We start from the raw sequence: 14819 nt of genomic DNA on the forward strand, positions 1-14819 counted from the left end.
CAAGTCTAGTTACAGTTGAAATAGTATCTATGTGTAAGAAAAGTTTATTATTATTAGTAGTGGTGGTAGTAGTAGTATATAGGCATCTCTATGAGTTCCTAAGACTCCTTATGAATGGCCCATGTGTTCTTCACAGAGTGACTGTGTACTTCTCGAGCTCATTCACTTAAGAATGACTACTATAGGTAGTCATTTTTAGTGAATTTCATAACACTACAACACTGAAATTTACCTTTGACAAAGTAATCGATTTTATCATGTTTGCTTAAGAAAATCTCTTTTGTTTGAAGTTAATGATGAGTTACACTGGGTCAGTGTAATCGATATGCAGAAGTGCAGCGACTTCATGTTTTTAACCACATGCATACACAGCTTCAAGGAGCAATTCCATGTTATCTCTCTTTCTCTCCCCTTCCCCTCCCATTCCTTCCTCATGTCATATGTTCAAAAATTTCTTCTTTGTTAATCCTTTTAAATGATAGAAACATTACTAAAAGGGGTTATGTTTCTATCATAACCTCTCTGTTCTGCTATCAAACAAAATCTGTAATACTATCGGGATCATGATCATTATTATTATTATTACGGGTATCTCCATGGAGTCAGTAGACTCATCGCGGGAGACCCAAACTAGCAAAACAATATCTGTCATATCTCTTCTTGAATTCATTTACAGACGAAGAGCTCACAACTAAGTCAGGCAATGAATTCCACTCATTCACCACCCTCCAGGCAAAAAACCTTGTTCTGACACCTTTGTTAACCACACTCTTCTTTAATTTCCAGAGATGACCTCTTGTTCTTCCATCACTATCACACAGCTGAAACATTTCCCTTGCATCAATCCTATAAAAACCTTTTAGTAATTTGAATGCTTCTATCATATCCCCTCTTCTTCGCCTATCAACCAATCTCTGCAATCCACAAGCTCTCAATCTATCAATGTAGGGAGCATTTTTTATATCACTCACCAACTTGGTCACTCTTCTCTGAACCTTCTCCACAGCCTCCTCATCTCCAAGGAATCCAGGTGACCAGACCTGAGCACAGTAATCCAAATGTGGGAGTATCAATGCTTTATAAAGGGGAATAATAACCTCTTTATCTCTGGATGTCAGTGTGTTCCTCAACAACCAAGTAATCCTATGTGCAATCTTGGACACCTTAGCAATGTGTCCTCTGAACTTCATCTCCCTATCTACCAATACCCCTAAGTCCCTAGCCTCATCAATCTCTTGGAGTACCTTTCCATCGATGTAGTACACAGCTGGTAATCTTTTAATCCCAAAATGCATGACTTTACACTTTTCCACATTGAACTGACATCCATTTTCTTTTGCCCATTTTACCAGCTTATTTAAATCCTCCTGCAAACTTTCAACATCAGCTTGATTTTTTATTGCGCTACACAACTTTGCATCATCAGCAAACAACTGAATATCTCCCTTTAAGCCGTTTCCTATATCATTTATATACAAATTAAACAACATTGGCCCAAGCACAGAGCCCTGAGGCACACCACTGGTCACCTGCCTCATTCTGGACTCAGCTCCTCCATACACCAGCTTATTTAAATTTAAATCCTATAAATTTAAATTTATATCCTGGAGAGATACCACCTTATGGTATCTCTCCCTGAGCCATTCTCCTATCCATATCACCAATTTAATATCCATTCCCATCTGCTCCAATTTGCGTAACAGCGTTCTATGGGGTATCCTGTCAAAAGCCTTAGCAAAATCCAGAAGTACCACTGTGTAGCCAGTTCCTTTGTCCAACTCTGATGTTATTCTATTATAAATAGTTAATAGATTGCTAAGGCAGGATCTACCTTTAACAAAATCATGTTGGACTCTATAGAGTATCATATCCTGATCCACCCATTCTTGAATTTTGTCTTTAACCAACTTTTCCAATACTTTTACCACTACTCCTGAGATGGTGATTGGTCTGTAATTCAATACCGCAGTTTTAGAGCCACCCTTATGCAAAGGAACCACTTTGCCTAACTTCCACTCCCTAGGGACCATACCAGAGTTCAAACTTAAATTAAATATCCAGGTAAGAGGGGTTGACAATTCATTTGCACATTCACGCAACACCCGAGCTGATATTCCATCTAAGCCTACTGCAGTGTTTGCATTTAAGTTTTGCAATATATTTAATACCTCTGATTCTTTAGCTTCAATTCTCACATTAGGTATTGCTATAGGTACAGAGATATCCTCACTTGGGTGATAGACTTTTGAGAAGTGATCACTCAGTAACTCGACTATTACATCTGATTTTGTCACCTCAACACCATCAGCACCCACTAAGGTTATCCTTCCGAAGTCATTCTTCCTCTTACTTGCCACATAGCGGAAGAACTCTTTGGGATTACCCTTGATCTCTTTGGCTAAGGTCTTCTCATAATTTGATTTAGCTTTTCTTACTATGCTGGTAACCTTCCTAGCTTGAGCCTTGTACTGCTCATGGGTGTCCTGATCGCCCTTCTCCTTGTAAATTCTCCATAACATTTTCTTTTTTTGCAGTTCAAGCTTGATACTACTGCTCATCCATCTAATGCCTGCCTTGTTTGACCTCCTGACCATGGGGACACAATCTGATATTGCTTTCCTCAGATACCCGCTGATTGTATCCCAAGCACTGCTAACATCTTTCCCTTGCAATATGTTCTGCCATGGGATGGCTGCAAGCTCACTCCGAAGCTTGTTATAATTGCCTAACCTGTAGTTCCGTACATACCCCTTCTTAATAGAAAAATCCACAGATTTTGCAACCTCCCAAGTCAATACCACATGATCGCTTTCACCAACTGGAGGTAATGAGGACACCTTACTTATGCATATAACCTCTGAACCAATAACCAGGTCCAACACTCTCACACCACGTGTCCCTTCGGTTACGTGCTGTTTCAAGTAATTATCTCGTAGAAGATGTATGAACTCCATTTCCTTTTTGCTACGTGATATTTCCTCCTTCCAATTGATATCACCATAATTAAAATCCCCCATAATAATCACTAAGCTTTCACTCATTGCACTAAGTTGCTGATGCATGAATTCAATATCTCCCCCCGTATTCCCTGGCCTATAGCAGCATCCAACTGTATATTTGGTTGCGTTGGTCACTATTTCGCACCAGACTGCCTCAAATGAACGCTCATTCACATGTCTATCATCATGATATACTACTTTCTTTGGCTGCAACACATCAGCTATCATCAACAGTACTCCTCCTCCTGTTCTATCTTCTCTATCCTCCCTGAAAATACTGTACCCATCACACTCAATTCCAGTGACCACATCTTCTGCTGACAGCCAAGTTTCACTAATGCCTACAACTTTTGGTGAGATTTCACTGACTAATGCCAAAAATTCTTCTCTCTTATTTCGAATGCTTCTAGCATTGGTATACAAAAATTGCAGATTCCCTCTAGATCTTGTACCGGCTTTAGAATTGATATATAAGTCACTAACTACTGTAGTCCTATGCCGATTTTTATCCCCTCTCTTCTGCAATTTATTCTGCCTATAAGGATCAATAAATACACAATCAGTGCTAAAGTTTCTCTCTCTTACACTCAACCTTTTCAATATTAGTTTCCCTGCCCAATAACTTCAACCTGTTCAGAAAACAATAACTTCTTCAATCGCTTATGTCCTTCCATGTTAAGATGCAGTCCATCTCTAGCATACAACTGCCTTTTTCCTTCAAACACACTCCAAACATCAACAAACTCCAGACCTCTTTTTCTGCACATTCTTGCAATCATATCATTCATTATCATTGCTCGTCTACTTAACTCGTAATTGTCAAAACGAGGCAGCACACACACTATTCTCCCATTGACACTTTTCCTCTTCACAATATCTAATAATGTTCTTAAATCTTTTCCTACCCGATTTATACTACCTCTCAGGTCATTCGTACCCACCATAACTATCATCTTTTCTGTTTCATGCCCTCTCTTTATTGCTAAAGCCACTCTTTCTATTGTCCCATCAGCCAAGCACTCCTCATGCATACCACTCTCCATACCCTTAATCATAGAATCACCATATATTTTACCACTCTTAACTTCATTCAAGTCCACACTCATGGACTCATTCTCTACACTATTCAGCATGACTCTCCCAGCTTCATTACTCAACTCTCTATTACTTACCCCCCCACTCTCACTACATCTCATTTCTTCTAGGCCACTTGTGGTTTTATTATGTTGACTCCCAATCACTCCCATACTATTTATTACTGAATCATTCACCAAAGACTCACCCATATGTAATCCTGTTCTAGTTACTTCAGCTAAAGTAATCTCTATAGTCCTAATTTCTCTGTTTAACACATTAAACTCAGCTTTAACTTCCAGTATCTCCTTACCGATCACTTCCACTTCCTCATGAAGAAGATGAAGGTCATTTTTCATTTTCATAAACTCCCGCCAAAGTTCTTCCGCTATGGTCCCGATGTCAGCTTCCATTCCTAAACGCTCCAGCCTATCCCGACACTTCTCACATACGTCGACATTTTCTTTCTTCTCATTTTGCCAGACCGACCACAGATCCTTCACATTTTTCGGTGCATACATGTAGCAGTTTCCGCAACGCATCCATTGCGAAAAATCTAACGCTGAGCCAGCCTTTCGTGTAGTAGTAGAAGTCCTGCGCGCCGCTGACATACGTTTCTTGGACGCCATCTTTACACGTTGATATAGTGAAACAAACGGCAGTGAAAACACAATATATACAACACAGTTCTAAACAATAATACCACTGAAGGACACTTGTTTCTAACCGATGCACAATTGCAGCACAATTTGTGACAAAAAGCCACACTATATTTAACTTTAAAAACACGTTTTCTAGACTAGCTAAACTCGACCGCCACATTTACCAAGGACACTCCATCACTGAAACTGCACAAACCCTCACGTATATGCTCCGTCGGAAACTAAAAAGCAGGCTGATATTGGAACTTGAGCATTTCAAAGAAACAAGAACTGTCGCGAAATTCATAGAGGCGTGGAATCCGACTGGTACCCTCTTCTGGATTGACGACGACAATGTGCTTCATCTGAAAGATAAATCAGACTGAAACTGAACTGTAAATTTTTAATTCATTTGTTGCATTCTGTATTGTACACCCGAAAGGAAAATGTTTCTTTCTCTGAAATATATATACTTAAAAACTTATAATATAATACATAATATGTAAAATTCCTGAGATGTACCCTCAGGGAGTTCTGAGATAATTATGATAGGACTACATGAAAAAGTTACACCATTACTAACTTCCAATCAATAATTTTCTTCTAAATTAATCTGTTATCTGTCGAGATTCCAACATTATCAGATTTTATATTTTTGTCTTTTAAAGCACTTTTTATGGTATCAATCAGTCTTCCTCTGGGTCTTTTTCCTTGTATTGTTAATCTTTCTTCTCCCATTCTGTTTAAGTGACCATACTACCTGAGATTAGCTCTACTAACACATTCCTGAATGCTAACAGTGTCCAATTCATTTTTGATGTGATCTGTTCATTCACCCCACTAATCTTTCTCAGAACTTTCATATTACAGATTTCCAGTCTTTGATGAAGTGTTTTAATTTTAACTCAGCTCTCATATCCATAAGTTAAAATTAGTTTGAACACTGTCTTATATACAGCTAATTTTGCATTTTGACTAATTTCTTTCTTATTTCATATATAAATTTATTCAACTGACTTCCTACCATACCAGTTCTACTAATTTTTTTTGTCTATTTCCATATTTAATTTACCATCTTCACTGAAAATTGCACCTAAATGGCAGAAATGTTTTACTTTGTCTATAGGTATAGTATTCAGGATACAGTTGATATTTTCAATGTTTCTGCCTATTTTCATTGTATTTTTTATTGCTGTTACCAAATTTATTATGACAGTTATTCAATTTAGTCAGGGAATCTTGCAGAATTGTGCTTGATTTATTCAGAATTATAACATCATCTGCATAAAGTAAAAAGATAAGATTAACATTGCCAATTTTGATATCAGATTTAATATCACTTTTCTTCCTAATGTGATCCATAGATAATGAATAAGAGTAGAGATAACATTCATTATTGTCACACACTTGAATTTGACATCAAACCATCTTCCCTTACCTCCTTCAATTCTAACTGCTGACTTACAACTTAAATGGAGACTATGTATTGCTCAATATCCCATTTACACCATATAATCATAGCATTTTGAAGAGCTGTCCTCTTGGCATCTTGTCATATGCTTTTATCAGATCAACAAAACTTAAATACATATCATTGTTACATTCCCAAGATTTCTCAGCTATTTGACTTAAAGTGAAAATCTGATCCTGACAACTGCTATTTGGCCTGAATCCAACCACTATGAGAGCTCTGCTCCAATCCTCTGGAATTCGACCCTGTGACCAGGATACAGTTGGGTTATGACCAGGCCTTCTAAATTAAGCAATGCGGCCAGTGTTAAACTTTGCCCTCCATATTTGAGTATTTTTGGTCGAATTTCATATACTCCAGTATTACTTGTCAGCACTCCAATATTGTCAACATTTTGTGCTTCTAAGGTACTTCTGACTGAATCAATCCACCTAGACCTTGGTCTTCCTCTGGTCTCTTTCCTACCATCTTGGCATCAAACACCTGTTTTGCTAACCTTTCCTCACCTATTCTATTTAAGTAGCCATATCCGTTATATTAGTTCTGCTTACACATTCTTGAATACTGACAATGTCAAGTTCCTTTCTATTATCTTTGTTTTTAATATGATCTTGCCATTGGTTCACTCCCCTAATTTTACTCAGAATCATCATATCTGTGGTCTCCAGTCTTTGTTCAAGTGCTTCTAACCCAACTCTCAGATTCATAACTTAAAAATAGTTTGAACACTGTCTTGTATACTGCTAGTTTGGTATTTGGATAATTTCTCTCTTATTCCATATAAATTTATTCAGCTGGCTGCCCACATACCAGCTCTGCTTATTCTGTTGTTCATTTCCGGATTTAACTTGCTATCTTCACACATAAAAACTTTGTCTAAATAGCTGTAATATTTTACTTGTTTTATAGATTCTCCGTTCAGGATGCAGCTGAAATTTTCTATGTTCCTGCCTATTTTCATAGTTTCAGTCTTTTTATTGCTAATTTTCATGCCTAATTTGTTACAGCATTTCATGATGTGGAATCTTTAGATATGTTTTTTTTTTAAGATAGGTTAGCATAATAAATAATATATTTAAGCCACCTCTAGCACAAAAAGATACTAGAATCAGACTATATAAATGTCCTGTCTAAATCAACTTTATTATATCAAAACAAAACATGGACCTTAAAAAGAAATGGAAAATCAAATTCAAGCAGCAGAAATAATTTCTCAGAAAAACAACTGAATATGTCATATGGGACCATAAAACAAATGAAAAAATTTTACAATCTCAGAATACAAAACCAATAAATTTTAAAAAGTAAATATACAAAAAAATGGATAGAACATCTGAATCGAATGGATGATATCAGACTACCAAAATTACTATATAGATATAAATGAAAAGAATAGGAAGATCTGGAAAGCATAAGATATAGTTATTACAGGAAATATTTTCTGAAATATTCCAAGTATTTATGGTCCCTCACTTTGAACAGTGCAATTAAATAACAGCTGATTTTTACAGCTAACTGGCATATTACTCCAGAGGTAATGAAAGTTGATCTTTTTTCTGTTTTAATATTTACCTGGTCACTATAATATTGATACTAAAAAAAAAAAAGTCAGAGTCAGAAACCAAAACAGGCAGGATGTACAATATCTATAATAAACTTGGTGAATACAGAAGATATAGATGTCTACAATAGAAAGTTTCATTTGCAAGTCATTCCATAATTCTCTTGCACCACAGAATCTGAGAGCCTCTTTTTCGAAACAGCTGAAGCTTCTAAAAAGGAAAAAGGTTTGATTAAGTAAATTTACTTAATCTTTTAATCAATGATTAAGTTCACATTCTGAGAAATTAATTTTCCCTTCTATTAAACTAATGCAGGAACTGATCTCATCTGAGCAACAGCAAAATGTAGCTTGCTCAGATTTCTCTGTGTTGTTTAGTATGTTCTAAATAAATAAAAGCAGATATTTAATTTAATTAGAGTCTTGAAGATTTGTATAACATCATCTGCATAATCTATGGAGCTGATTTTTCAGTTTTGACATCAGGTTTAATGCCTCTTTCTTTCATGATGAATAATACAGGAGATATCTCAGTGTGCATCTCCAATATTATTTATCTCCACTTATATTAAATATAAGATACATATTCCTCTGTATAATATTCCATTTACAGCATATAATCATAGTTTTGAACAACTTTTGTCTACCTTGTATGCCTTTTCCAGCTCTACAAAAACATATAAAATTCTTGTTCTATTCACATGATTTCCTGACTATTTGTACCTTAAAGTAAAAATCTGATCCCCAAAATTCCTGTTTGCCTGAACCCAGGTTATTCTCCAAGTTTTTCTTCCACAATTTTCCTTACTCTCTTCTCAATTATTCTTGCCTAAATCTTACCAGAAATGCTCAGAAGGGAAATTCCTCTGTATTTGCACATTGTTTTATTTTCCTTTTTATAGATGGTATATTATGATTACTTCAGTGACCTGGAATTCAATCTTCTAAGACCTGAATTATGCAGCATAGCCACTGTAAAAGTTTAATGCCTCATTATTTGAGCTTTTTTTGTTGAAATATTCTCTCTATTTCAGCTGCCTTTCCATATTTCAGGGTTCTGATGGCTTTTCTACCTCAAACATTAATATGTACTCCTAATTCCATTCCTCCTGTATGTTTACCACCTCTTCTCTCTCACACACACATTTAATAATTTTTCAAAGTTAATTACTGTAGCTGCCCAGATTTTCCTTATCCTTAATTTTTATTTTACTTTTATCATCTCTGATACCTGTTGCAATACTCTTGCCTCATTTTCTGAGTTTTTTCAATAGCCTTCAGAACACTTTGTGAACACTTTGCCACCTTTATTGTATTGATCTTCTAAAACTTTCCTACATTTTTTTTTTTTTTATAATCAAGACAAGCCTTGTAAGGTTCAAAGAGCTGTCATGCTTATTTAGAGCAGGCTTTTTCAAACATCCATGCCCAAGTTAAGATTCAAATCCACAAATTATTGGTCGGAGAGCAGGTATGTTTTCCACTCAGCCAACCAGGCCAGCATTTGTTGGTATGGTATTCATTTTATCTTCCCTGCATCTAAATGGGGGAGCACTTCCTATTTCAAATTCCCTGTATACATTTTGTCATGTATAAGTGTGAAGATAGCACTATCAATAGCATAGTTAATAAGACTTATTTCTCGTGTTTTGCCTCCATGTGAATTTATGCATTTCTTTATTGGAAAATGGGGTTTGTAATGACTAGTCCATGTCATTACAAATAGCAGGTACTTGCCATTATTTGTAGCTTTTTCTCAAAACATTTCTGCTATGTGGTATTCATTTCTTACTCTGTTCTTCAGATCTTCAAGATACATTTTCCTCTTTCTTTATGTCAGCTGCCCTCTCTAATGACTCAAAAAAACTCTGTCTTCCTTAGTAGAAACCTTCTGTGAGATCCAATTTCCCATTTGAAATTTGTCCACATTACTGCTTGAAATTATTTTCCATTCAAAAAGTTTATCTTCATGTTATGTGTTGACTACTATCACTGCTCCAGTCTTTCCCTGATCATTTTTGCCAGAATATAACATCTTATTGTTATTATCAGTATTTCACCTGTTTTAGTATTAATATTGGTACAATTGTTTTAGTATAATGAAATAATGCTGAATCCTTAGTATCCCCAACTTCTATATAATCACCTGTTTTAATCTTCTTAGTTTCAGTAACACCAACTATTTCAACTTGAGGCTTTACTGATTTTTCTATGAGTTCTGCTTGCTTTCTAATGAATACATCTCATACTGATAGTATCTGTCTTCACTTCTGCTGACAGTGAGTTTGTTCTAGTACTGACGTTTCCCCTCTTTCCCTAATGAAAACAGCAGGAGAGACCTTATTCAACTGGCTGATGCCCCCCCAGCCAACATGCCATTTCTTCACATTGTGTCATCAAAATAATAAGCAATGCAGAATACAGTGTAGTTTGCTAAGTTCCAAATTGGTAATCCATTCTTGTTCTTTCAGTGTTCAGGATGATACTTAATAATGGAGTGCAACAAAAAAAGGATTACACATTGGATCAGATGCCCTAGTCAGTTCTTCACATTCCACACATGACCATTTTGAAGTCTAGCCATAATCCTTAAGTGATCCTATTTTTAATATATATATATATATATATATATAAATGTTTGGAATATATAGTATAAAAAATGTATTTCATATGAGCTACATAATATGTTTCGTTTCACATATTCTATTTACAATGAAACATATTGAAATGCATACAACCCTTAACTTGGAATTCTACTTTTACTCCAACATGTTGACAGCTTGCTCACACACACAAAGAAAAGAAAAAAATAACTTTTTTTCATTATAATATAGATTTCAAGTTTAAAATTGAAAGGTAGTAATAATGCCAAACATATTATTGTTTCTTGGATTTTATCTGTTCTTTCCAGTTAAGATTTTTCTTGAAGTTCTGTTCTTCTTTTCCAGAAAGTCTGGTGTTGTGACAAAGGTCCACTTCAATGGGGATTGCATGTGATTATTGGAGCCTGTTGTCTACTTATGGTTCTTACAGTCATCTTTATATCTGAAAAATCAATGGTGCAGTTTGGAATTCAGCAATGGAAAACAAGAAAAGCAGCAACACATGTGAAACAAAGTTAAATTTACTTTTTCTACAAACCATTGTATCAGAATTTCAGATAATTAGGACAGACCACTAAATAGCATTTGTAAAAGCAAACTTAATATATTTTATTTAAATTGGAATTGATTTTAATAATCATAAAGTATACATGCCTTGCCTTTTTTTTAGGATACCTACCTTTGGCGATAATGTCTTTTGCCATTTTATCATGTAAATGTAATGTAACTGTCTTCTGTAAAAGGATGAAACATTCCAAATTAAACGACAACTTTATTTTTTCTAAAAAAATTCAAATTATTTCTTTCCTTCAAATGAGTGTTAATATGGTAAAACCCCTTATTTACATTTTTCTTGAGTCTGGCAAAAAATAAACAAGTAAATGAATAAATGCAAATTGAGATATAATGTAAATTGTGAAAATTTAAAATATCAAGTTGTTCTGATCCTTGAATGCAAAAATAATCAAGGCAAAATATTGCTTAAAAAAGAATTAACAAGTTTATTCACGTATAAGGAAAATATTAATTTAAATTTTAAAGCAACATATCTTTATATTTAGAAAAACTGAAAAGAGAGAATATCCATACATTGAGAGAAACTAAACAGCTAAGAAGTCAATTTGAATGGAAAGATGGGGGGAAAAGAAAAAATCTGCTTTATTGTTAAAACCATGGAGAATGAAATTTATAAACATTTATAATCATTATATTATCAAAAAATGTATTGCAAATGAAATACCAGTCTTTTATACCATGATTTTAAGGAATGACGATGGTAAGGAGGTCACTGAATCAGTCGATATAGTGGAGTTATTGAGTGGTGTACAAGATGGCAATGAGAGCAGTGATCAAAGAAAGCGTGAAAGCAACTATTCAGAGAGAGAAAATGGTTTGAATGATAAAAAAAATGAGGAATTATTTGTAGGAAGTGAGATCGCTAGGTTGCACGCAGCGATACAAAATGCGCAGCGACAATTGGAGCACCTGCAAAACTCTTTCCAGAGTGATTCGGCTAACGTAAATAAACAGCGTAAGAGTGGGAGAATTTCTGAAATGAAGGAAAGAGTGTTGTATGGTGACTTGTTATTAAGATGAGTGATAGATGGGAATGTAACTAAATTGTACTTACTGGGTGCGAAATTTAAGGATGTAAGTGAGAGTATTAGAGTGCAAAAACAGAGGGTGAAAGAATTAATAGTTGTGGCGGGTATGAATGAATTGAAAGGTGATAAATTTTTTATGAGAGAGGACTTGAAAGGATTGTTAAAGGTAGTGAAAGAAAAGAGTGACAGAGTTAGAATGGTGAGTCTGTTGCCATGGTATGACAGAGAGGAGTTTAGAAGGAGGGCCATAATCGCAAATGACATTATGCGCAGGTTATGCAGACGGTGTGATGTGGAATTCGTGGACGTGTGGAATGAGTTTGATGGGCGAAAGGACTTATACAAGATGGATGGCCTACATTTGAATGGACTTGGTGTTCGGAGACTGGAAAAAGTGTTGCTGAATGAAGTGAAAATGGATGTGCAGAACCAGGGAAAGTAAAACTACCAAGGAGGTGGGGGGGGAGTGGATATGCGGACATCAGTGAGACAGGTGAGTGTAAGAATGTATATAATGTACCTGAGCCAGCACTAAGGACAAAAAATGGGAATGGGACATTTAGAATAATGCATCAAGATAGGGGTGGGACAAAGGGATCACTGCATTTCATGTATACTAATGCCAGGAGTATTAGGAACAAGAAGGAAGAATTTTTGGCCTTGATTGGCTCTTCCTGGCCACAGGTTATTAGCATTAGTGAAACATGGCTGACGGAAGATGATATAGTTAGTGGGATAGAATGTGTAGGTTATAGTGTGTTTAGGAGGGACAGAGAGAATAAAATGGGAGGAGGGGTGTTATTGATGATAGCTGATGAACTGTAGCCAAGAAGAATTGAAGTTGTATCACAGGATAGTGAAAGGAGCTCATTTGAGGCTATTTGGTGTGAGATTAAGACTGGCAGAATAAAATATACAGTTGGATGCTGCTGTAGACCAGGTGATGGAATAGATGGTGAGGATAGTATGCATAAACAAATTGATGAAATGAGTGGAAGGAGGGTAATTATTATGGGGGATTTTAACTATGGTAACATCAATTGGAAGGAGGAGAGGACACATATGAGGAAGGAAATGGGTTTTATTTAATTATTAAGGGATAACTATCTGAGACAGCATGTAATTGAAAATACTAGGGGTGTGAGAGTGCTTGACCTGGTAATAGCATCTCAGAATTTGACTGTAATGAATATGACCATGTTGCCACCTATTGGTGAGAGTGATCATAAGGTCTTGACCTGGGAGATGGCTAAAGGTGTGGAATTTTCGATTAAGGCAGGGTATATGTGGAATTACCGTGCTGACAAGTATGACAAGCTTAGGAGATTGCTTGGATCAGTGCCATGGCATGTACAACTGCAAGGGTTGGATGTCGATAGAGCATGGGAAGCGGTCAAGGAGCATTTACAGGAGGCTATGGCTGATTGTATACCTAGGGTCCGAATAGTAAAATAAGTAGGGGTCAAATGGATGAATAACACAATTAAGCTTGAGCTGCAAAAAAAGAAACAACTGTGGAGGGAATTTAAAGAAAGGGGTGACCTGCAGGCACATGAACGGTATAAAGTGCAGGCCAGAAGGGTAACGAGTGTGGTAAAAAAAGCAAACGCGGATTATGAAAGGAAACTAGCTATGCAAGCAAAAGAGAATCCCAAACAGTTCTTTCAATATGCTGCAAGCAAGAATAAACTGTACATGGCAAAATGATTTTAAGGAATGACGATGGTAAGGAGGTCACTGAATCAGTCGATATAGTGGAGTTACTGAGCGCGCACTTTGCAAAAGTATATCATCCAGGTGGTGACATTGAAGAAATGAAGGAACCATTAGTTTATACGAGAATTGTGATGAATGAAGTGGAGCTGAATAGTCTATTACAGAACCTTAATGTGAATACATCTGTAGGATTGGATGGTATACTGGCACGGGTCTTGCGTGAAGCTGCTAAGGAATTATCAGTTCCCTTGACCATGTTGTTTAATCTAAGTCTCAGGTCTGGTTTAGTCCCGCAGGTGTGGAAAGAGGGAAAAATAGTTCCACTGTATAAAGGAGGATCCAAGACTACTGTTGCAAATTACCGACCGATCAGCATATTAGGAGTCGTTGTCTAGGTCTTGGAGAAAGTAGTCAAGAGAAAAATACAGGAATGGATTGATGAAAATGAGATACTGTACAGGGGACAGCATGGCTTTGTGAAGGGTAGATCATGCCTCAGTAACTTGCTCAAGTTTTGTAACAAGGTGATGGCTGAACTGGATAAGGGTAATGGTTTTACAGTGATACTACTGGACCTGGCAAAGGCATTTGACAGGATACCACATGGAATTCTAATCCATAAACTACAACATATGGGAATGGATATAAGGTTGGTGAGATGGATAGGTCGGGTTGATGGAGAGATATCAAAGAGTAGTTTATTCATTAGTAGAGTCCAAAAGACGGCCTGTGACTAGTGGTGTGTCACAGGGTTCTGTTCTTGGACCACTGCTGTTTAATCTGTTCATTAACGATATAGGGAAGGATCTAAGTGGAACAGTTCATTTGTTCGCTGATGATGCAAAGTTGGGTAGGGCGATAGTGAATGCAGAAGATGTCAAAATCTTGCAGGATGACTTGGATAGATTGGAGTTCTGGGCTAAGGAGAATGGATGTCAATTTAATGTGACAAAATGTAAGGTTATGCATTTTGGGGTGAAAAGATTAGCAGCAGGGGGCACATTGCAAAAGTAGCTAAATCAGCTCATCAACTCACTTGGTTGTTGAAAAATACCTTGACGAGCAGAGACAAGCAAGTTATTGTACCTCTGTACCGAGCCTTGATAAGACCTCATCTCGACTACTGTGCCCAGATTTGGTCACCTCGGTT

At 36.3% G+C, this 14819-nt stretch overlaps 1 protein-coding gene across 2 annotated transcripts in view; it reads left to right on the top strand.

Moving 5' to 3' along the window:
• LOC150109191 (man(5)GlcNAc(2)-PP-dolichol translocation protein RFT1) overlaps positions 1-11133 on the top strand; it is a 153396-nt gene extending 142263 nt beyond the window's left edge. For both annotated transcript variants that reach the window (XM_090406111.1, XM_090406120.1), the window contains one exon: positions 10695-11133. In XM_090406111.1, the coding sequence (XP_090262237.1) occupies positions 10695-10868 (174 nt within the window). In that variant the 3' untranslated portion in view covers positions 10869-11133. The remainder of the gene's footprint in view (positions 1-10694) is intronic.
• The last annotated feature ends 3686 nt before the right edge of the window (positions 11134-14819 follow it).

The sequence above is a fragment of the Typopeltis vanoorti genome, chromosome 2, assembly GCF_054136105.1.
Source record: "Typopeltis vanoorti isolate ZY-2024b chromosome 2, IOZ_Tvanoo_1.0, whole genome shotgun sequence".
NCBI classification, from domain to species: domain Eukaryota; kingdom Metazoa; phylum Arthropoda; class Arachnida; order Uropygi; family Thelyphonidae; genus Typopeltis; species Typopeltis vanoorti.